This window comes from Amphiprion ocellaris, chromosome 2 (genome assembly GCF_022539595.1).
Source record: "Amphiprion ocellaris isolate individual 3 ecotype Okinawa chromosome 2, ASM2253959v1, whole genome shotgun sequence".
NCBI lineage: Eukaryota > Metazoa > Chordata > Actinopteri > Pomacentridae > Amphiprion > Amphiprion ocellaris.
The window spans coordinates 13769012-13792378 of record NC_072767.1 but is presented as its reverse complement, the minus strand read 5'-3'; the positions used below and the strand labels follow the sequence as shown (position 1 = coordinate 13792378).

At 39.5% G+C, this 23367-nt stretch overlaps 1 protein-coding gene across 1 annotated transcript in view; it reads right to left on the bottom strand.

Moving 5' to 3' along the window:
* gmds (GDP-mannose 4,6-dehydratase) overlaps window positions 1–23367 on the bottom strand; it is a 210327-nt gene that overhangs the window by 168497 nt on the left and 18463 nt on the right. The window contains exons 3-4 of the mRNA XM_023277515.3: window positions 22335–22422; window positions 21564–21673 (exon numbers count right to left, since the gene is read on the bottom strand). Of these exons, the coding sequence (XP_023133283.1) occupies window positions 21564–21673; window positions 22335–22422 (198 nt within the window). The remainder of the gene's footprint in view (window positions 1–21563; window positions 21674–22334; window positions 22423–23367) is intronic.

Genomic DNA, 23367 nt, shown 5'->3' with positions numbered 1-23367 from the left:
AGACAGTAGTTTGACGGTTTGAGCGTACAGACACTATCACACCTGTATATGATGACGGTGGAGGTTCTGGCGAGCAGGAGTGTGTTTTTTTTCCAAGTCCCACAGTTTACAGCCTTTCTGCCCCAGGCACGACAGTTTAATTTGACTATAATAAGATCAGCACGACAGATTGGTTTCACTGCACCAGGCGGGACGCTTGACTTTTATTACAACAGGCATCACTTGGAGACTATTATTGTAAACGTTTAGCTGTGGTCGCGGCCTGCGCCGGCCACACATGTATAAACACTCTGGACTTAGATTACCAAGCCAGCTCCATGCCAGAGCAGATATTACCGAAGCAGTGGCATGGGGACGTAGGAAAGATTTAGCATGGGAAGATCAAAATCCCAAGAGTGTGCATCTGTATGTGTGCAAAAGCTGTCAGTATCGAAATGACTGGCCGGTCAGGGGAAAGTGTGGATACTGCCCAGACCAGTGTTTATGTATCTATGGCTCTTTTCCCATCATTATGTTCATAATTGAGGGAAGGAATGCTTGGGGGAGCTGTTGGGACTGTCAAAGGACCCTCAAGTTTTGCCGCTCTGCGACTGCTACACCCTGACACCCTGATTATGACAAGTTCACCTACAGCAGAGACAGAAAGAGAAAAACCCCAACATGTAGCGCAAGGTCACACACACACACACACACACACACACACACACACACGCGCGCACACACAAACACACACACACACACACACACACACACACACACACACACACACACACACACACACACACACACACACACACACACACACACACACACACACACAGACACAGACACAGCAGAAAACACCCACCGTTCCCTGTGTCATTTCTTGCTTAACTCTCAGTAATTGTTTTACATGTGTGTGTACGTGTGTGAAAAAGGCAGTGTGTGGAAAGTAAAGAAAACAGGAGAGTGTTTTCTTTGGAGTTTTGTCCACACTGCACACACAGATGGAGGAGAACAGAGATCATCTCCTGACGAATTGAGTTCGGGTCTCTGTGAGATGGTACTTATCATCGCCCACTCATCAAAACCTCCCCATCCCTCCTCATCCTCTTCATCATTCCATCAGACATGCATGTCAAATCCCACATACACCCACGCACACACACACACACACACAGGGATGCAAACAAATGCTCAAATTGGCCCAAACAGCTATGCAAACACAGAGTTGTACGTGCACTTTCCGACACATTTGGCAAAACACACTCACATGCGCGAATATCACACATATCTCAGGGTCACTTACTGCAGTTTAGGCATGTCTGCGACGCGCCATCCGCTAAGAGGGCACTTTCCAAAGCGCTCTACACGCCTCAGAAGGGGCCCGCCATGGTTTCATCCTAAAGAAAACAGCTTTGAGATGTTTTTGACTTCAATGGTTTTCTGCATATCTCTGACTCAGCATCCAGGCTCACTTCACTAAACATATCTAGAGCTGGAACAATTTGCTGATTAATGAATTTAGTGAACTGATTGAAAATTTATCAATCCATCCATTATCGGGCTGCCATTGACAGCTATTTTTCCAATGAATTCCTCTATCGACTATTTTACTGATTAGTCAATGAAATTAAAAGCCAAATTTTCCTCCAAAAAATGACAGCGACCATTTCATCCAAGTTTATTTTATTTTGACAAACTGTGTTATTGCATAAAGCAGCACAGTACGAAATGAAAACAAAGGTTTACATGAAAGTTTAAATCTGTGGAGGTAGCTGTGAACCATAACATGATAAATATTAACAAAAAAGATTGCTTATTATTTAAGACAGTAGTGAAACCCCAAAAAGAAGTTTCTATTAAACCCCTCAACAAAGTGAAAAAGTTAACTCTGTATGATTAAGTGCAACATGGACAGAGCAGCTAAAGCAGCTGGAGTTGTTCCCTGACTGTGGTAGCAGCTTAGAATTCCATGCAAACATATCCAAATTCAGAGCACAGCAGTTATCTTTAACTTTTGCATACGGTGAGTTTGTCAGTGAGGGTTGTTGTTACAGAATCAGGACTTATAGCAGTGCAGAGCAGCAGCTTGGATGTGACTGCTGGTTAAGATGTCGTCTAGATGAGGTGCCATTTAGACACTAATTCAGTATCAATATGTAAATTTGAACAGCTTTTTGAGGAATTCAGCTGCATATGTGAGCACAGAGAGCAGGAGAGAAGCAAACAGATGTAAAGTTCCTCCTCACTGAGCAAAGCCTACGTGTTTCTCTTCAGGTGTTCGTCCATTGTGCTGTGCTGTGCTGCTGTGGTATGCTACTAAAACTCTGCACAATGTACAAACCACCCTTTTGTTCTGTGAGAATCTGAATCTACTCCCACACACTTGAAATCTTGGGCTTTTGAAAACTTTTGCACTGTCTGCATTGTCTAATCTAAAACTGTAATGCTGCCTACAGCCGACCAATCACTGCAGCAAAAACAGACATCATGCCACAGCAGTTATGCAGTGATACAGAACTTTTCCAACAATAAATTGAAGCATTTGAGAAGAAAAAATGTGTTGCTTAAAATATTGATGTCAACGCATTGCAGTATTGATGTCATTGATTGTGCCGACTAATCGTGGTAGCCGTACTTTGTTATTAGTCATTAATTGAGCAACAATAGAAAACGCTTGTGGTTTCAGCTTCTCGCATAGAAGGATTTGCTTTTTTTTTGGTGTTTTTTATATCACAGTCATATACAGTGGTGGGAAAAAGTTTTCGGACACCCCATACATTTGAATGTATATTTCATTAAGAATCACTCTTAGGTCTTCAAGTGCAATTTCTTTTAGTACAATCGCAGCCATAATACTAAACAAATCCTAAAAGAGCCACTAAAAACTTAAAATTGATTGGTTCTGCAAAAATAAGAAATTTTGAGTATTGGATCGTTTTGGTACAATTTAGTTTTGTTAGTTTTTCTTGTAAACAATAAACAAAAAAATATATATAATTTGTATTCGTTTGCGTCTATCTAATGCAGCCACACTTTTTGAAACACAAAAAAGACTTTTACACAAATATTTCATGATAATATTTGCGATTATTTTGAGATTAATGTTAAGGATGTCCAAAAACTTTTTTTTCACCACTGTATGATTATCTTTGGGTTGGTCTGTTGGTGTCCAAAACAATACGTTTAAAGCCATTAACCTGGATAAACAAAAATACAAAAAGATACACAATAATCAATAAAATTGTATTGTCAAATATAATCAGGAATTATTTACTCAAGATTTAAACTCTGACCAATAAATGACAGGACTAAGATTCATCTACAGCACTTATCACCATACATTTGATAAAAAATAACCATTGGCTGCAGCCCTACAGATAACCTGAGAGTAGTTTCTCCTTATGTTACATGACTACAGCACTGTTGGCTGATTTATGTGATAATGATGATGATGAAACCAGGCTGGATTCAAACAAAAACAATTAAAAGAATCTGTCTGATGAGCTCAGGGAGGTCGAGAAGTTACAAGCTTAAAGTCAACAGTTGGAAGTCAGCGGCCTCCTGACAGTTCAGCGCTCATCTGCCTCACCCCGTCTGTCCTTCAGCCTAACCTGCCACACCAGACGCCAGCGCACATGATTTATGTTTCAGTGGAAAATCGCAAAGTTTCCCAGTGACAGAAACTACGTTCACAAATAGAAGCGCAGCAGCCATTTATCACACTTTGCTACCAGCTTCTCACACTGCCAGAGACGTTTCTCGTCACTGCCCTTGATTCCAGTGCTAATGATGATAATAAGGAAGAGTAATCATGATCTTAACTGTAATCCCACAGCAGCCCGAAGGCAAGGAGCAGCAGGGAATCAGGTTTTCAGCAACACAAAGTGACAAAGAGTGCAGCAATAAAAACTAATTTCTCAGCTATCTTCCCTTTGTAAGGAACAACTCTGTAAGCATGTATGCAATGTATGTGACCACAATTCAACAGATTTAATGGGTTGAAAAGAAAACACCTGTTGAACCTCAGCTACTTCGTTCTGATTCTTAAAAGCATTTGACAACAATGCATTTTGAAGTGACTCTCAACTAATACAACTAATATATCTTAGACCTCCAAAATGTCCAAAGACATAAAGAATATCTCATTTTCCCCTATAGCAAAGACGCAAAAGTGAAAAAAGACCGGCATGAAGGCAGAGAGAAACAATGAACAAGTGCTGATAGTTTGACTAATGTTAATTTTTCTGCTTGCCACTCATATGTCTGGCAACACCAAACTGGTGGACCCAAGGTACTGATAGATGGGCCGTATGTGACCACATATTCACCTCATGATTCACACACACAGGACTCACACAGCTACACAGACACAAGTCCACAAAAAACAAGGATATGATGTCTCATTTTTATGTTCAACACTTATCTTAATCATTAATTGTATTTTTCTGTAAGATATAAGCGCTGTACGACCAAAACTACGTTGACTGCATACTTTTGTTTACTTTTGGTCTGAGTCTGTTTCTTATGTTTTGGTATAGGCCCACAAGTTCCAACCAGAGAAAATTTTAATGCCGCAGCACGCAATTACATTATAGACAAAAAGCGAGCATCCAACTTTGTGGCAACGTTTCGGGGAAGGCCTTCACAATGCCCCTGTGTGTGAAGCCAGGCCCATGAAGAGACGGTTTTCCCACTTTGGTGTGGAAGAAGTTGACTGGCCTACACAGAGCTCTGTCCTCAGCCTCATTCAGCAGCTTCTGGATGAACTTGAATCTTGACACCAGGCCTGATGTGCTATTAATGTCAAATCTGAGTTATCATAGTTACAGGTTTTCCATCTTGTAAAAATTCCATTTCACCACCCAAGTTGTAATTATGACTAGGAAACTCTTTTCATAATGGTACCATATACCCAACTCAGATTTAAATAGTACCAAAGTCCCTGAAAGCAAAATAAACATTTAACACATATTTCATGTGATACATCAATGTAAAATATTGTCAATGCATGGTATTTTGATCCTCACACATCTAGCTCTGAAGCTAATCATGCAGTTGTCTGATGATGTAATTGCTCACAAACTGTTCCTCTCTCTATTATTAATCCCATGTACAAAAAACAGCACACTTGTAACCGTTGGACCACACTAATGAATGGAAGCAGATTCCTGCAAGACTGGTATCAAGACAAAGCAATTTAAAGACAGCTAATCTCTTATGCCACTCTCTGTTGATGAATAGTTCAATGAGCAGCTCTGTTCACTGTTTATCGTACCTGAACATCACACTCTCTCTGAGAATAAAGGCCTGTTTGTTTGGTTGACAGGAGACAAGGGAAGAGTGGCCCAACCCTTCATAAAGGTGTGACAGTCTGATTTAAAGCTTCAATTAAAACACGCTGCCAAAGGCAGCTGCCTACACACACAAAGCAGGTACAGATCTATAAAAAAAAAATTCCTTGCTGTAGAAAAAGATCTCTAATAAGTCAATGTAAGACGAAAACAATTACAGCCATCAAGATTACCATCTAATGTCGTAACTCATTCACTTCTAGCCCAATTCTCATCTCTGCCCTCTTTTCTTGTTTTTGTTCCATGATCGTCATTCCACGGTGTGATCCAAACAAGTGACATCATAGCTCATTACAGGAGGCCTTCGTAAATAGGCTGCAATCCTCACATTACCCAACAGACACACATTTGTATGCAGGGACCATACAGTACACCTACACACACTCTTAACCAAAATAATAAAGGGATGGTACCCTTTGGAACAATTACTGGTTGTGACACTCTTAAAAAAGGGAATATACAGATTGTGAAACAACAATTACACTGCCTTTTTGTGGGGACCAGTCTTTCATCCCTCAGGAGTTTCACATCGTCAGTTTCTTTTCAAGACAGTTAAGAACAATTGTTTCTGAGCTGTCTGCAACTGAGATCCAACTGCAGGCCACGCTGGGAAGACAAACTCCACAGTTTTCCTCCACAGCACAGTTTAGAAAAACATGCCATTAGCAGGGTAAGAGTGTGTGTGTTGTATCTGTTAGGGCGTGAGCTCACAGCAGAGAGTGGGCAGCAGCAGTCAGGACTTGTGTTCACAGATTAGCAACAGTGTTTACTGTGAGTAATGAGCTTATGTCACTTATGGAAGGACTGAGCGAGGCTGCATCTTCTCACCGTGTCACAGCCAGTGTGGGCGTTTGGATGGTGTAATTAAGAGGCTGACTGAATTTTCTAATGAAACAACAATAAAGTCTAGTGCTGTTTGACAGCCAGCTTTGAAACAAACAAGCTAGAACAGAGCAAACTGAGCTTTTCATACATCTTTACTAAGCCCTTCTGCTTGTGGGTATATATACAGTCAGCGATTGTGCTCATGGAAATCCCTTTGTACACACAATATAATGTCTGTATATAAACAAATTGCTGCTATGTATGCGCACTGGAGAAAAACACCAACACATCCAAAGCTCTGTGTCAACTGAGGCGTCTGTGTCAGTGCTCTTTATGTAACCTACACTAGCTGGGTTCACACAGGTATTTCTGTCAAAGGTAAGGTGATGCGTGAAGGCAATGTTTACTAACGCACACTGAAAATAATACCTACATGCACAGAACCCAACTGCATGTGCGTTAAGCCTAACTTAACATAAACTGCTCCAGCTCCAACTGATGCATGAAAACCCTCCTGTGAAGCCACAATGTCAATACTCAAATAAAATCAGACAGTTACTATTAGAACTGTAGAAAACATCTAGTTCATCCAAACCACAGAAGTAAACTCATTCTAATGACACATATTATCAAATCATAACAAACGTGCACATTTTCATATGATTGGCAGCCAAATAAGCCACTTTCAGGAATGGGGAACATCTGTTATAGCTATTCAGCTGGATATTCAACGTATATGTCTATTATGTACAATAATTAGCTATCACCTGCCTGACAACTGCTGTATATAATCATAAACTTTCATATTAAAATTCCATTTATGAAACTATTTATCTTTGTGTTTTATATACAAAACAGAGAATACAACAGTGGTTGTTGGTATCAGGATGCCATCCTAAATATATGAGGTAACAAGATTGAAAAATGAAAGAGCTTATTACTCTTAGTGATACAAACTAAATTATATGCAGTCAGACATTGTAAAAATTACTGTAAGGAAAATCAATGGTAAACACAAAAGAACCGTTTCTTTACTATCAGAGGACAAAGTATCTCCCTGGTCATTGATCAAACCTCTAAAAACTCATCTCTGTGAATCAAAGCTACATAGTCAGAAGCTGTTTCTTGACTTTCTTGACTTAACTGAACACTGCTGCTTCCTCTAGACTGTACAGATCTGTGAATTCCTTGCCTCTCTCTCCACCCACCCCTCCCCACACTCTGCGCTTTGAGCACAAGAAAGAAAATTTTGAATAATTTTTTTAACAAATAACTGGTAGCATTATTAATCAATGCTTGATTAATTAATAAGACAAGACGGGCGTACATTATTCCTTCGGCTTTTAAGAAGTTTCAGTTAACAGACATGCAGTTCAGTAATGTATGCCATTATGAAACATGAACACTGTTCTGGTTTATCTTGGTGCATCCTAATTTGCTGAGCTCTGGATGAAGGCCATTAAGCATTACAGGACATTTTGTTTGTTCGCGGTTTCCCAACAGGAAACTGACCATAGTTTGAGTGACTATCTCCTCAGGTCAGTAAGTATTAAGCAACATACTACACACTAGATAGGTTAAGGATGATAGTTAAACTGAAAACATTAATTTAGTCAGAAATATTGAGGCCAACCAATATCGACCTAAAAGGGTTTTTTCAGAGCAGGAAAAAAACAAAGATAGGTTGTTTTTGTCTGGTGATGGTGTATAGATAATCTACCAGAAATAAACAATTTTGCATCACATAATAAAATGCCCGACAGATACAAAGACAACTATCACAATGGTATTAAAATGTTTGAACAAAAAAGGATCTCTGTAAAATCATATTGCTAGATAAGAAGCAGACATAGTAAGATTAATCCTAAAAAGGGTTTCTTTAACTGTAATATTCGCATTCGGGTTTTTCAAACGTTGCTTTTCTACACATTAAAAGATAAATTATTATTTATTACTATTATATTTATATTTACAGCTCTATATTTATAGATATAATGACAATCTACATACCACAAATTCTAAGAATTTAATTGTAGGTTTGATCTAACCCCTCTTCATGCAGCAACACATTCTCACAAAAGCAGATTACTTAGAACTAGCTGATGGAGATTCTCTGCACCCACGACAGAACTGGCTCACAGACGCATACAACCAGCACAGCTTCAGATAAATCATTACAGAACATCCAGTGTGAAGATATGAAGCTGATCATTATTGCCAAATGTCTTCCTGGAGGACATAGCAACAGGAACAGGAAGATTGATGAGTTTAATAAATATTTAGAGTAATCCCTGGTTACAGTTTCACCAACTCAGCTCTGCTCTCTTACTACCCCAAACTACACCGAAACTAATTAAACTAATGATCCTAACTTTGTGTGTTTATTGTGGTAAGTGTCGTAATAACAAACATGCTGGGGGCTGCTGTCAATCACTCGTCACACAGGTAAAAATGCAATAAATGACATGATTAAGACCTTAGGGGAGGAGAAGAAGAGACCAGGGCATGATTCAGAAGCTGAGGAAAACACTGTCGCAGCGTAAATCCAACTATTTCGTAAAATAGCTTCCTTATTGTCAACATTATGACAACTTGCTGCCTTTTTTTTTGTTAATTAATAATAGTAGCATTCTGCTTTATTTGACTTCTTCATTAATTAAATGAAAATTGGAGAACAAAATTCCAAGAGGTTTAAACTTGCCATCTCAGCTGATTTCTTCAGAATCTCTGCAACGAAACACCTTAACGTGAAGAGGGCCACATTCTGAGAGAGCTTTTAATGAAATGCTTCTTTTTTCAAAACAATGTTCAAATCTTTAAAACCTTCAGCTTCTGCAAAAGTAATACTTCAGATTACAAATTAAAACTTTATTTTTTGTTGTAAATTCACGGATTACTTTTGTAATTCTTGTTCTTATCATTATGTAATCTCTTACGGTTAAAGGGGCTGGTTCCATGTCTTTTTATTTTGTTTTTATTTCTTTTAGAATAAAATTTGATGCTGCAGAAGCCCATCCAGGTACAGTTTTATTTCATACCTGGGCTAAGTCCTGGCTCAAACTATCAGGGGAGTCGTCCACAGTGGCTCACTGCTGCCATCTACAAGCCAAAAGTCAAACTGCATTCTGTAGTAGATTTGAGCTTCTGAGTGTTGCGTGAACAAGACAGTTGATGTGGAATATTTGGGGTTTGATTTGAGATACAGATTTAGATGCAGTCATATTTAGCTTTGTGATACTATTTATTGACTGAGCATATTTATTTAGCAAACCTCAAAAAGCCCCCCTTCCTCTCCTCCCTCCTTCCCCCTATCTTTTCCCAAACTGCATGTTTCCATGTGCTACAATCTTGCTGGAAAACAGAAAAAGTACTGAGTCATGAGTGGCGCAACAAATCTGACCCACAACGCAGAACCGCAAAACATTCCCTGACTCTGAACAAGGAAAGTGCAGACGTGTTTCTCTTGGCACTGAGGAGTCTATTCTTAAGCTAAAGTTCATTTTCAAACCAATGTCAGCCAGGCAGTCTGCCTTTGTATAAAGGCCTAACCTTTCAAAACAGGGACTGGCTTGCTTAGGGAGCTATTCTGACTACCAGGCCACCAACGCGACATAGTCCTGTTTCTGCTCATTCAGTCGGCGATATGCATGAGAAAATGTGGGCACAGAGATTATACTGCATCTGTATTTGGCCTAAACCACCAGGATTCAGATTCTGAAGGGCAATTTTAAAACAATGGAAAACTTGGCACCTTAAATACACACAAAACCGCACACACGCAGCTAATGAGTCCTGGGAGACAGAAAACACACACACTTTAGTGGGGAACGCGCTAGTTTGGTTCCACGTGAGTCTTGATCCCAGTGAGATACATGCACTGCTGCAAGCGTGCTCCTAAAGCCTGATTGGACAGTGATAATGTAAACACCAATCAGACAGTGAGTAAACCCAGCCAATGGACTGTTACAAAGACAGGACCACTCAACACATCAACAGTCGCAGTCCTATTAAGACTGTTTTTTTCCTAACTGCGTATGGACTCAGAAATAATTTTATTCTTGATTTAGCCTTTTTTGGTGAGCTCAAAATTAGAATTGCTCACAGGTGAAATCCATGTTTCCTGGAGCTCAAGGTTCACTCGTTTTACCTCGGTTTCAATCACTTTCCGCTCTCCAACTACAGGGTGGGTTTTTTTGCTGGGTAGAGTTTCCACAGTTATGCAGGTTATGCTCTGCCGTAAATCAAGCCTTCGTTTTAGAGGGAGATTTCCAACTCGTTGGCATTGTCCAGCATTGTTCAAGTGAGGCTTATAGGGAACCAATCCAAATGCAGATGGAGTCATTATTATATAGCCAGATATGTTCCTAAAAAAACTTATTTTCAAACCTGTGACATCGTAGGAAAGGCTTTCAGTTTGAAAGACCCATGAAGTCCACATATGGAGGATGGAGGCGTGGGCAAGCAAAAGGACCCTCACCCAGGAGAGCAGGTTTGCACCCCGTCTGGGAATATTATTCTTCAATTTCATTTTCATGCATTTATTTTTAGTTTTCACTCACTCTTTCATTGGACGTCGACATAGAAATGACGTGGTTAGGTTCAGGAAAATGTCATGTTTTGGTTGACATTTTCACAACAGCCACAAGCTTGGTTTGGTTTAAGCACCAAAATCACTTTGTTAGTTTGAGAAAAATATCATGGTTGGGGTTCAAATACGACCCTTACACAATATGTTTGAAGCCTCTCCTCCATTTTGGGTGATAAGTCCATATAATTGGCTGAAAGGGAGTGACAGTAAAGCAATAAAATCAACAACAAAGTTTTGCAGATTTGAAAAGTATCTGGGACACATCCCAAATGCAGCACAAAATACATTTCCTTTAAAATGCAATTCAGAATGCAGCCCAGTTTTACAGGAACAAAACATCTGGAAGTCTGTATTGCAATCAGTATTTATTTCATAATGTTCAGTAAAAGCAAAAAACTTCTCCACTGCAACTATAACAACCTTCAAGATAACAATCTTTTGTATATAAGCAGCTTTATTGGCCTAAATGTTTTTTGGCATGGAGTGAAAATATTAACTGCTTATGAATTTTAAGGCTAATGAGAATGCATTGCTGACAGTCTAACAGTATTTTAAGGAGAGCTTCATTATCCTTAACTGAACCCATAAAGCAGCATGAGTGCTTCATTGTATCTGAAAACTAAAAACACCAAATTTGGAAAAGAAAGTTTTTTTTAGGACACAACTGGTTAAGTGTTTGGTAAAAAGTCCTGAACAGTTAGAGGGATAATAAGGCAGGAAATTGTAGGCCCAAACTCAGCAACATCCTCTACCCACACAAGCTACTGGATGACACACAGGGAGTCAAAACAACTGAATCACATTACTAACGAGTTACAAGGATTGCATAAGAAGCCCACAAAGCGTAGTAAGTAGTAGTATTACCACCTGTGTATGAGAGTAAACCGCTGGCAGGCTGCACAATAGCCACTTTAGGCCTATAAACGCATCAACATGCCAAACAAACAGTGCAGCGCTTTGTGGGGAAACAGGCGTGTTAAATCCTGTGTGTGTCTCTGGCGTGGGAGCCTCTGCAAACCCGGATGGGGGAGAGACCAAAGGGTAAAAGGGAGAAAGCAAGCTGAAAGAAGATAATGGGATGATGATAAGTATTTCTGAGGAGGAATTCAGATATGGATAATGAAGGATATAGATGAAGGAAGTCTGTCTGCTGAGTGCAATCTGCAGTTTTGTCTTCAAAAGCCATCAAAAACAATGCAGAGGAAACACACGGCTGCTTTGCCATATTTACCCTCTCACCTCCACAGACTCTCTTCATCCCCTATTCTCCCCGTCGTGTCCCTGTCAGGAGGGAGCTGTGTTAATTATTCAGCCTGTCTCCCTGCATGTCTGCTGTGGCAGCTGCAGGTGGGAAAACTCAGGGACAGCAACGTAAAGGGGTTTTTGTCATGTTCTTCCTGTGAAGCGCTTCAGTGGGAGAACATAATGGCAACATGTTGAACCTTCAGATGCACAACAGATTACTGTGAGCACTTCCTCATTTGGGTGCCTTGTTCATGCATACTTCATGAGCATAATTTCCAGATTACTCAATTGCCATTATTGTCAGAAATAAAAAGAATTAATCCATTAAAGCAACTGTGTTCTTTTATGGAGACTGACCTCTCATAGTGTATGTGGCCAACTGTCCAGTGGAATACTAACACCAAAGATACTGAATTCATCCCGCTGTTTATGCTAGGTCTTTATATGGTATGTCTCTTCATACTCTCTGCTAAAACTTAGCATACACTGTATCAGGGGTGTCAAACATACGGCCCGCGGGCCAAAACCAGCCCACCAGAGGGTCCACTCCAGCCCGCAGGACAACTTAGCAAAGTTAAACCTACACAGAAGACATCAACTGCAAATTATAAATTTGTAAAACCTTAAATTTAAAGTAATTTCTAGATCTTGACACGATGTTTTGATCATAAAGTAAAATACTAGATTGTTCAGTTCAGATATCTTTAGCTAAATGTTTTGTGCCTTTGTAGATAAACTGATTAGTAAGTTGTAATGTGTAGATGATAAACTGAGGCATAATGTTGTTGAAATTTATTTTTCTGAAGAAATTTCAGGTTGTTCACAATGTTTTGAGAAAACATAGTTAATTAAATGTGACCATTTTCAGTATGTACTTTTTTTCACTGAAACAAATGGAAAAATTAAGAGTTGTTGTTATTTCTAGGTTATTATTCTGTGATTTTACTTGTCTGACCCATTTGAGATCAAGTTGGGCTGAATGAGGCCCCTGAACTAAAATGAGTTTGACACCCCAGCACTACATGAACACACTAAATTTTTGGTTTATTAAATTCACAACCACAAACAATAGAAGAACAACTCAAAGCTCATGAGTCTCAACTGACCTCGTCACCATCACTGGCATCACTGAAACTTTCTGACCAGAGAAAGTTTCTTAAATAGTTGAGTTTTAGCAATTATGGACAAAATGTCATGATACCTGGTACGTATATCCATGGTTCCAAGATGACTCTAAGTAAGCTTTGTGACTCATTTAAAAAAAAAAAAAAAACAACACCTAATATATTTGATTTAGCTCAAAGACTCAAAGTGCTGCTGCCAGTGTGGCTATAGACTGTTAGACACTCTAGTCCCCAAAAGTCTGGGCTGCAATCTCACTAAGTTCAACTTCGTAACATTAACTGATTGTCACACACAAGTCACGGAAAACACATTTCTCATTCATTTTGCTACTAAAAACTGAAATGTTCAAAAAAAAATCTTAGATTAATGAGACCACTAAAATAAATGTAATCCTGGTTTGACAAAACAGTAACATGGGTTGAAATTGATGCTTCCAGCTGTTTGCAGGAGTCTTTCCTCTGAGTTTATTAAGCATCTGCAGCATCAGACAGTAGCAGGATAGCAAAAACTTATCTCCAACATGGAGACAGAATTGATCAGGCTCTAGCAATAAGTCACACTGTATCCTTTTCTTTACCTCAGACAGGTGAGCTTTTGTACACAGTCAGTCTATTAGCTGCAGTTTAATCATTTGTTACATAGCAGGCGTCCTCATGTTAAGTCCTGAGCTCCATCACAGCCGCCAAGACATGTTTATTCTACTCTTGGTTAAGTAGTAGTTAGACTATCACCGCATATGGACAGAACTTTCAGTGATTGGGAAAATCAGAAATAAACTAATTATGTCGACTGTTTAATAAATTTATTATTTGTTTAGCTTCACTGTTCTGTTCATTGGTGCATTAGTCTAAATCTGACATCATAGAGGTTGAACAGTACATCAAATATGTACTTTTCAATCTTACCTGAATGACAAATATCTTGCACAAATATCTTTCACCTACCATCACTGTCTCCAATGCTGTAGGGGTCTGAAAGAAGCCATGAGGAACATTTAGACCTATGTCTAAATGACAAAATGCTGTCACTTTTAAAGATTGATGATGCCAACAATATCTGAAAAGGTCTTTTGGATCAAAACAATCAGCTTGAATTTGATTATTTTGTGATGAAGTTGTTAACAAAATTAGCGAACACTGTTCTTCAAAATCACAAATTCCAGCAGGAACTAATATATTCAGTTGTACCTCTGTGTGCCCAACCATCTTCAACTCCTTGACAAACAATGAAGTACTCCACTGGTTGGACAGTTAGTTATATCAGTTGAGTGGGTTCAGGGCACAATCATAAAGAATTTAACAATGGCTCAGAAAAATGCAGAACACCAAGAACAAACAGAAGACCAGCTCCTCTGCTGTTGAAAAACACATAAAGTCCTCTCTGTTTTCTTTGCATGCTGATCTTTTGATATTGCAGCTGGCTGTCTCTCTGGCCCTCCAGTGTCTGTCCACTATTCCCGGTCCACCTCCACCCCTGCAGCATTAGAAAATAACCTTCACACTGTATTCAGTGATGACTCCCCTCAGCGGAAACCAGCACCCACACATCTCAAACAAGTACTACAGCTCATGCTGCCTGGGTGAGTCTGCTGAACAAGCTGGCCTCAGAAGAGATTCCTCGTAAGACAGCGGCGGCAGGGAGAGGGCTGGTGGGAAGGAAGACAGAGATGCTGAGTAGCTGGTGTGAGTGATCTTTTCCTCTGTGGCGGGACAGACTGGAAATTGCTCCGAACCACTGCTGCCAGTAATCCAGCAGGCTCAGATGTTCAGAGTGGGCAACATGTGGCAAGGAGCTACCAGAGCTGGGTTTATAGGTGTGGAAACAAATAAACACAGGAGAACCTCTTGCAGGTACTGGCCTTTTCTGTCACTCTGAGTGTGTGTGGCCCTCCATGTCGGAGGGGGAGCGGAGTCATGGCCTCTGACCACAAAGGATGTAGAAAGAGGAATCATCCTTCTACTCACTCATTCTCTCATCCTCTCCCCTCTTTGTCATTGCTATTTAGTTTTGTTTTCACTTTTTTCATCCTCAGTCCCACTTTTAACAAATACATGACTGTCAGAAAACTGTTGTATTCACAAATTATCTTTTTCAGTTTTGTGGAAAACGATGCAAATACTGACTCACAGGCCCAGAAGACAAACATTCGAACTATATATGAAAAACGGCTTATTTTCCACAGTCACAAACCCACAAAGAAATCACTCAACTCCATAGAGCTTATTAGCCTGTTTTAGCCCTCTGTTTCGGTTTTTAAGATTTTGATAGGCTTTCCTCCTCAGAATCAGAGTCAATCTTGTGCTAGCAGCTGTTATCAACAAACAAGCTCTGACAAGCACACTGCGCCTGCCCAGCATCAAACAGCAGACAAAGTTAGCAGCTTTGACAGCGAGCCACATAGTTTTCTCAGGAGTTGGTGGAGACCAAACCAGAGCTAAAAGGAGAGTAAATATTACTAGTTGATCTCATAACGTATTCAGAAACAAAATTCTAAAGAAATGATGGTACTCTGTTTGCTGTAAGTGTGAATAAGCAACTATTAACTAGGAACAACTTTACAAGGCAAACATGTTTTTGAGTTTGTTTTCATGTTCCACAAAGGGCCAAGAAAGAGACTAATGTAGATTTCTAAGATTTCTTTTCTACCGGTTTCATTTTGACTTATTTAAAAAGTGAGCTAGTTAGTGTTTTTGAAAGTGAAACAAGGAAAATAAAGCTAATAACACACCCCAGAGATGAGCAGGCTGATCCTGCTCTTGCAGTTTTTCTGAGGAATTTAAAGACCAGAATCTAACTAAGCTGATCTGTGGATGGATTCCATAAAGGAACTACTATTACTGAAACACAATGTCTCATGTTCACATTACATGAGAAATTGCTTATTGCTTATTATCTATGATCTGACTAAGCTCTTGGCTCTATATCCCACCAAAACCACGGTGATGAAGGAGGATCAGTGCTGCCTGGAGACTGTGTGTCAGATCCCAAAGTGGAAGGGCAGGAGGAGAGTGGGGGGGATCTCCTGGGATCACCGTGGAGCTCCGAGACAAAAGGGACATTGTGGCACAGACTGACCCATCCAAGAAAACACTACTTCCTGTCCCACTAGCTCGAGCATCCTCCGCACATGAACTGCTCACTTCCCAGAACTGAAAGTCCCTTTTTAACATCATCTGCTGTTAACCATTTCCAGCAGCACTCAGTACTGACCATATGCAGAAACAGTAACTGGATTTGCTGAGGAGATTTAATTGAGGTTAAAACCAATTTGACAAATAAAGACTGAGATCATAATGGAATTCTACTCTGTGACAAATTTTCACTCATTTACTGGATGTCTGGATGCAGCGGTAGAGAATAATTCAGGTAACGCACAGGAAAAATAGGTGTGAGACTTTAGCTACCTTGTAGATTTTGCCCCGTGTAACAGGTTTTGCATATCTAGGCCCACAACAATCTATCAGTCATACCTAAGACATTGCTTAAAAAGCATCAGTCAATTTTGCTAACATTCTTTAAATTATAAATAATCCTCTTCAGCTCAGTAAATCAATTGCTATATATAAAATTACTATATAACCTATGGTGTATGCTTGTAGGGGTAAACACTGCTCAGGAGCCAAACATTTTCCTTAGAGGTAGGTAGAGACCAAATCAGAGCTAAAATCATTTGGTCTTAAATTAACTGAACAGGCAGAAACACCACTCTAGTGGAACAACAATCTTATTAAATGTGTAAACTGACAAATGTTCACAGAAACACACAATAAGGGTATACTAAGCTTGTTCCAAGTTATTCTGCTGCCTAGTAGCTATTAAGTTTTTAGCGCAGTGTTTAAGATTGGAAGATGTTTCATAAGATCCCAATTTGGTTGCAGACAAGCTCTCGTTTCAAAATTCAACTCCTCCAAAACGACAGACCTTACTGCTAAAAAAAGGTGAATTCACAGGGATCCCGCTGTTTATGCTAGGTCTTTATATGGTATGTCTCTTCATACTCTCTGCTAAAACTGAGCATACACTGTATCAGGGGTGTCAAACATACGGCCCGTGGGCCAAAACCAGTCCACCAGAGGGTCCACTCCAGCCCGCAGGACAACTTAGCAAAGTTAAACCTACACAGAAGACATCAACTCCAAATTGTAAATTTGTAAAACCTTAAATTTAAAGTAATTTCTAGATCTTGACATGATGTTTTGATTATAAAGTAAAATACTAGATTGTTCAGTTCAGATATCTTTAACTAAATGTTTTGTGCCTTTGTAGATAAACTGATTAGTAAGTTGTAATGTGTAAATGATAAACTGAGGCATGATGTTGTTGAAATTTAATTTATTTTTCTTAAGAAATTTCAGGTTGTTCATAATGTTTTGAGAAAACATAGTTAATTAAATGTGACCATTTTCAGTATGTACTTTTTTCACTGAAACAAATGGAAAAATTAAGAGTTGTTGTTATTTCTAGGTTATTATTCTGTGATTTTACTTGTCTGACCCATTTGAGATCAAGTTGGGCTGAATGTGGCCCCTGAACTAAAATGAGTTTGACACCCCAGCACTATATGAACACACTAAATTTTTGGTTTATTAAGTTCACAACCACAAACAATAGAAGAACAACTCAAAGCTCATGAGTCTCAACTGACCTCGTCACCATCACTGGCATCACTGAAACTTTCTGACCAGAGAAAGTTTGTTAAATAGTTGAGTTTTAGCAATTATGGACAAAATGTCATGATACCTGGTACATATATCCATGGTTCCAAGATGACTCTAAGTAGGCTTTGTGACTCATTTAAAAAAAAAAAAAACAACACCTAATATGTTTGATTTAGCTCAAAGACTCAAAGTGCTGCTGCCAGTGTGGCTATAGACTGTTAGACACTCTAGTCCCCAAAAGCCTGGGCTGCAATCTCACTAAGTTCAACTTCGTAACATTAACTGATTGTCACACACAAGTCACGGAAAACACATTTCTCATTCATTTTGCCCTACACTTTCACATCTACTAAAAACTGAAATGTTCAAAAAAAATCTTAGATTATTGAGACCACTAAAATAAATGTAATCCTGGTTTGACAAAACAGTAACATGGGTTGAAATTGATGCTTCCAGCTGTTTGCAGGAGTCTTTCCTCTGAGTTTATTAAGCATCTGCAGCATCAGACAGTAGCAGGATAGCAAAAACTTATCTCCAACATGGAGACAGAATTGATCAGGCTCTAGCAATAAGTCACACTGTATCCTTTTCTTTACCTCAGACAGGTGAGCTTTTGTACACAGTCAGTCTATTAGCTGCAGTTTAATCATTTGTTACATAGCAGGCGTCCTCATGTTAAGTCCTGAGCTCCATCACAGCCGCTGAGACATGTTTATTCTACTCTTGGTTAAGTAGTAGTTAGACTATCACCGCATATGGACAGAACTTTCAGTGATTGGGAAAATCAGAAATAAACTAATTATGTCGACTGTTTAATAAATTTATTATTTGTTTAGCTTCACTGTTCTGTTCATTGGTGCATTAGTCTAAATCTGACATCATAGAGGTTGAACAGTACATCAAATATGTACTTTTCAATCTTACCTGAATGACAAATATCTTGCACAAATATCTTTCACCTACCATCACTGTCTCCAATGCTGTAGGGGTCTGAAAGAAGCCATGAGGAACATTTAGACCTATGTCTAAATGACAAAATGCTGTCACTTTTAAAGATTGATGATGCCAACAATATCTGATGTCTGAAAAGGTCTTTTGGATCAAAACAATCAGCTTGAATTTGATTATTTTGTGATGAAGTTGTTAACAAAATTAGCGAACACTGTTCTTCAAAATCACAAATTCCAGCAGGAACTAATATATTCAGTTGTACCTCTGTGTGCCCAACCATCTTCAACTCCTTGACAAACAATGAAGTACTCCACTGGTTGGACAGTTAGTTATATCAGTTGAGTGGGTTCAGGGCACAATCATAAAGAATTCAACAATGGCTCAGAAAAATGCAGAACACCAAGAACAAACAGAAGACCAGCTCCTCTGCTGTTGAAAAACACATAAAGTCCTCTCTGTTTTCTTTGCATGCTGATCTTTTGATATTGCAGCTGGCTGTCTCTCTGGCCCTCCAGTGTCTGTCCACTATTCCCGGTCCACCTCCACCCCTGCAGCATTAGAAAATAACCTTCACACTGTATTCAGTGATGACTCCCCTCAGCGGAAACCAGCACCCACACATCTCAAACAAGTACTACAGCTCATGCTGCCTGGGTGAGTCTGCTGAACAAGCTGGCCTCAGAAGAGATTCCTCGTAAGACAGCGGCGGCAGGGAGAGGGCTGGTGGGATGGAAGACAGAGATGCTGAGTAGCTGGTGTGAGTGATCTTTTCCTCTGTGGCGGGACAGACTGGAAATTGCTCCGAACCACTGCTGCCAGTAATCCAGCAGGCTCAGCTGTTCAGAGTGGGCAACATGTGGCAAGGAGCTACCAGAGCTGGGTTTATAGGTGTGGAAACAAATAAACATAGGAGAACCTCTTGCAGGTACTGGCCTTTTCTGTCACTCTGAGTGTGTGTGGCCCTCCATGTCGGAGGGGGAGCGGAGTCATGGCCTCTGACCACAAAGGATGTAGAAAGAGGAATCATCCGTCTACTCACTCATTCTCTCATCCTCTCCCCTCTTTGTCATTCCTATTTAGTTTTGTTTTCACTTTTTTCATCCTCAGTCCCACTTTTAACAAATACATGACTGTCAGAAAACTGTTGTATTCACAAATTATCTTTTTCAGTTTTGTGGAAAACGATGCAAATACTGACTCACAGGCCCAGAAGACAAACATTCGAACTATATATGAAAAACGGCTTATTTTCCACAGTCACAAACCCACAAAGAAATCACTCAACTCCATAGAGCTTATTAGCCTGTTTTAGCCCTCTGTTTCGGTTTTTAAGATTTTGATAGGCTTTCCTCCTCGGAATCAGAGTCAATCTTGTGCTAGCAGCTGTTATCAACAAACAAGCTCTGACAAGCACACTGCGCCTGCCCAGCATCAAACAGCAGACAAAGTTAGCAGCTTTGACAGCGAGCCACATAGTTTTCTCAGGAGTTGGTGGAGACCAAACCAGAGCTAAAAGGAGAGTAAATATTACTAGTTGATCTCATAACGTATTCAGAAACAAAATTCTAAAGAAATGATGGTACTCTGTTTGCTGTAAGTGTGAATAAGCAACTATTAACTAGGAACAACTTTACAAGGCAAACATGTTTTTGAGTTTGTTTTCATGTTCCACAAAGGGCCAAGAAAGAGACTAATGTAGATTTCTAAGATTTCTTTTCTACCGGTTTCATTTTGACTTATTTAAAAAGTGAGCCAGTTAGTGTTTTTGAAAGTGAAACAAGGAAAATAAAGCTAACACACCCCAGAGATGAGCAGGCTGATCTGGCTCTTGCAGTTTTTCTGAGGAATTTAAAGACAAAAACCTAACTAAGCTGATCTGTGGATGGATTCCATAAAGGAACTACTATTACTGAAACACAATGTCTCATGTTCACATTACATGAGAAATTGCTTATTGCTTATTATCTATGATCTGACTAAGCTCTTGGCTCTATATCCCACCAAAACCACAGTGATGAAGGAGGATCAGTGCTGCCTGGAGACTGTGTGTCAGATCCCAAAGTGGAAGGGCAGGAGGAGAGTGGGGGGGGATCTCCTGGGATCACCGTGGAGCTCCGAGACAAAAAGGACATTGTGGCACAGACTGACCCATCCAAGAAAACACTACTTCCTGTCCCACCAGCTCGAGCATCCTCCGCACATGAACTGCTCACTTCCCAGAATTGAAAGTCCCTTTTTAACATTATCTGCTGTTAACCATTTCCAGCAGCACTCAGTACTGACCATATGCAGAAACAGTAACTTTATACCGAGGAAACAAAGCTCAGAAAGCAAACAATTGGCCATTATGAAATCCATGAAAATTAAGCTTTTAATAGTCTCTTTCTGCCTCTGAAAAGTTGCTGTTAAATTACTGAAATTAGACGGCCTTTGAAACACAACAATCCAGCGAGAGGAGAACATTCCCTGCTCAACTCGACTACCATGTGATGGTACTGTAACGTATCATAATCAATCAAATCAGACTATCACCTCAAAAGGTTAGCAACCGTAACCCGCATCTCAGAGTGATCGGTTTGGATTTCACTAGAAATATTTTCATTATTAGGAAAAGAGTTTTACGGCACAAAAGAGAGTTCAGCTTTACTTTAGAAGTAACACAATTTTAGGCATGGTTTCAAATTCACTATGCTTCCAGTATGCTGCTGGACTGCATATGAAAACAAACCAGTGAGCAGTGGTTCCAGAGATGAGGGAAGACAGATGACAATGTTTATAAGAAAAGTCATATCTAAAGATAGGTCTTAATTTGAAAACAGCATAAGTGCACACTACCTTAACATGACTCTGAGCTCCCAGGTTGTAGATTTCTGTAGGTTTCACCAGGTTGATGATCTTCACCAGACATGTGCTGTCAGTCAGGTCACCGTAATGCAGCTTCATGTCTTTCAAAGAGGGGGACAAACACACATTTTATATCAAAAAACAATGAGGAATTTCTTGCAATAATTTCAACTTACTGGTCTCTGATGTATTCGTTCACTGTGAATAGGTGACAGAATTCTAATATCAGAGTCAAAAAGAAAGTCCTGCAGCTGCTGTTCTGTTTGTCTGTGTGCTTTAGACAGAATGAGGCATATCTGAAAATGTGTTGCCCCATTGAAAGCATATGTACAGCCAACTGATTCTAGTGATAAGTGAACTACATTCTGGTGTAACTAAAATTCCTCATAAGATGGTTTTCTGCCAGGTGGGCAATGAAAAATGCTATGATCTGCATTGTATGTGTGCATAGAAAGTACAACATGCATTTTCCTTATTAAGATTTTAAAGTGCCAAGCTCTCAAATACTGCCTGAAAATTTTCTCTAAAAATAGCTGAAGAAAGCTCTTCAGAACAGTCATATCTGGGTGAGGCACTTCTCTCTCTATGTGCTTAGTTGAAACATAGATATGATACGTCTCTTTCCTTGAGAGGTGTGACAGACTGAATTTGTTGTTCAATACAATAAAATAAAATGGTTTCATTATCATTAGGTGACATACCAAACAATTTGTGTGACTGTCTGTGAGTGATGCCCAGGGGTGGGTAACACGAGATACTTACTGCCCTCAGCATGTGTCTGTGGGTTCTGGTAAAGATGCTCAATGCGACCTGTGTTAAAGGAGCTGGAACGCCGCAAAACACCGTGAACCTGAGGGAAAATGAAACAGAGACAATGGTGTGAAGAAGAGTCATGACAGTTAATATGTAATATTGGGTTGGGCTGATCGCCGATGGCTGACAGGGAGCGCACACACACACACACACACACACACACACACACACACACACACACACACACACACACACACACACACACACAGAGAGCTACAATGTGGATAAATATTACTTATCACTTCATTATGGGGATTTCCTCTGGGATCAAGTTGAGTCATAGAACTGTTAAACATGTATCAGCCAGAGAGCACAAAAATGAAGGATGAGTTTATTGTAATCAATTCAATAACTCCCTGCACCTGATTTGTTATAGGAAAAAAAATGCTTATTTATTCTCACTATTTGTTGCCCAGTGAAATATTAGATATAGTCGGATGATCGGCTTAATGAGATTAAACATTGGCTTGGAAAGAAAAGTTGGGGTTAGTAAAGTAGCAGTAAATGAGGTAGCGGAGTAAGCGAGGATATACAGTGAATGTGCTCAATTGTGCAAAAATATAGAAACAGTAATACATTCATAGTAATAAATTAATTATTAGTACATGTGAAAAACATATTTCAAGGTACACTGCAGAGTTAAGAGCTATTCTACATGCAAGTAACAAGCAAGAGATGAAATTTTACCCTTCAGATACTCCACAATATACAACATAACAAAATAAGCAACACCTTTTCCAATACTGTTGATATGTCTTGGAAATCACTTCTGCTAAAACAGAGGAAAGCTGCTAAATCTTGTTCGAAATCTATGTTTGTAAAGTGGGCCAGTCTGGTCATAAAACATCATAGTTGGATCTTGTAATGCATCAACAGATTCAGTACAAACAGTACTTTCTCTGGAGTCACTTCACTTTCACATGGTTAACAGTCTTTCTTTTGTAAATGTAACAGTACTACTTGGTTATAACATGCAGTTAAT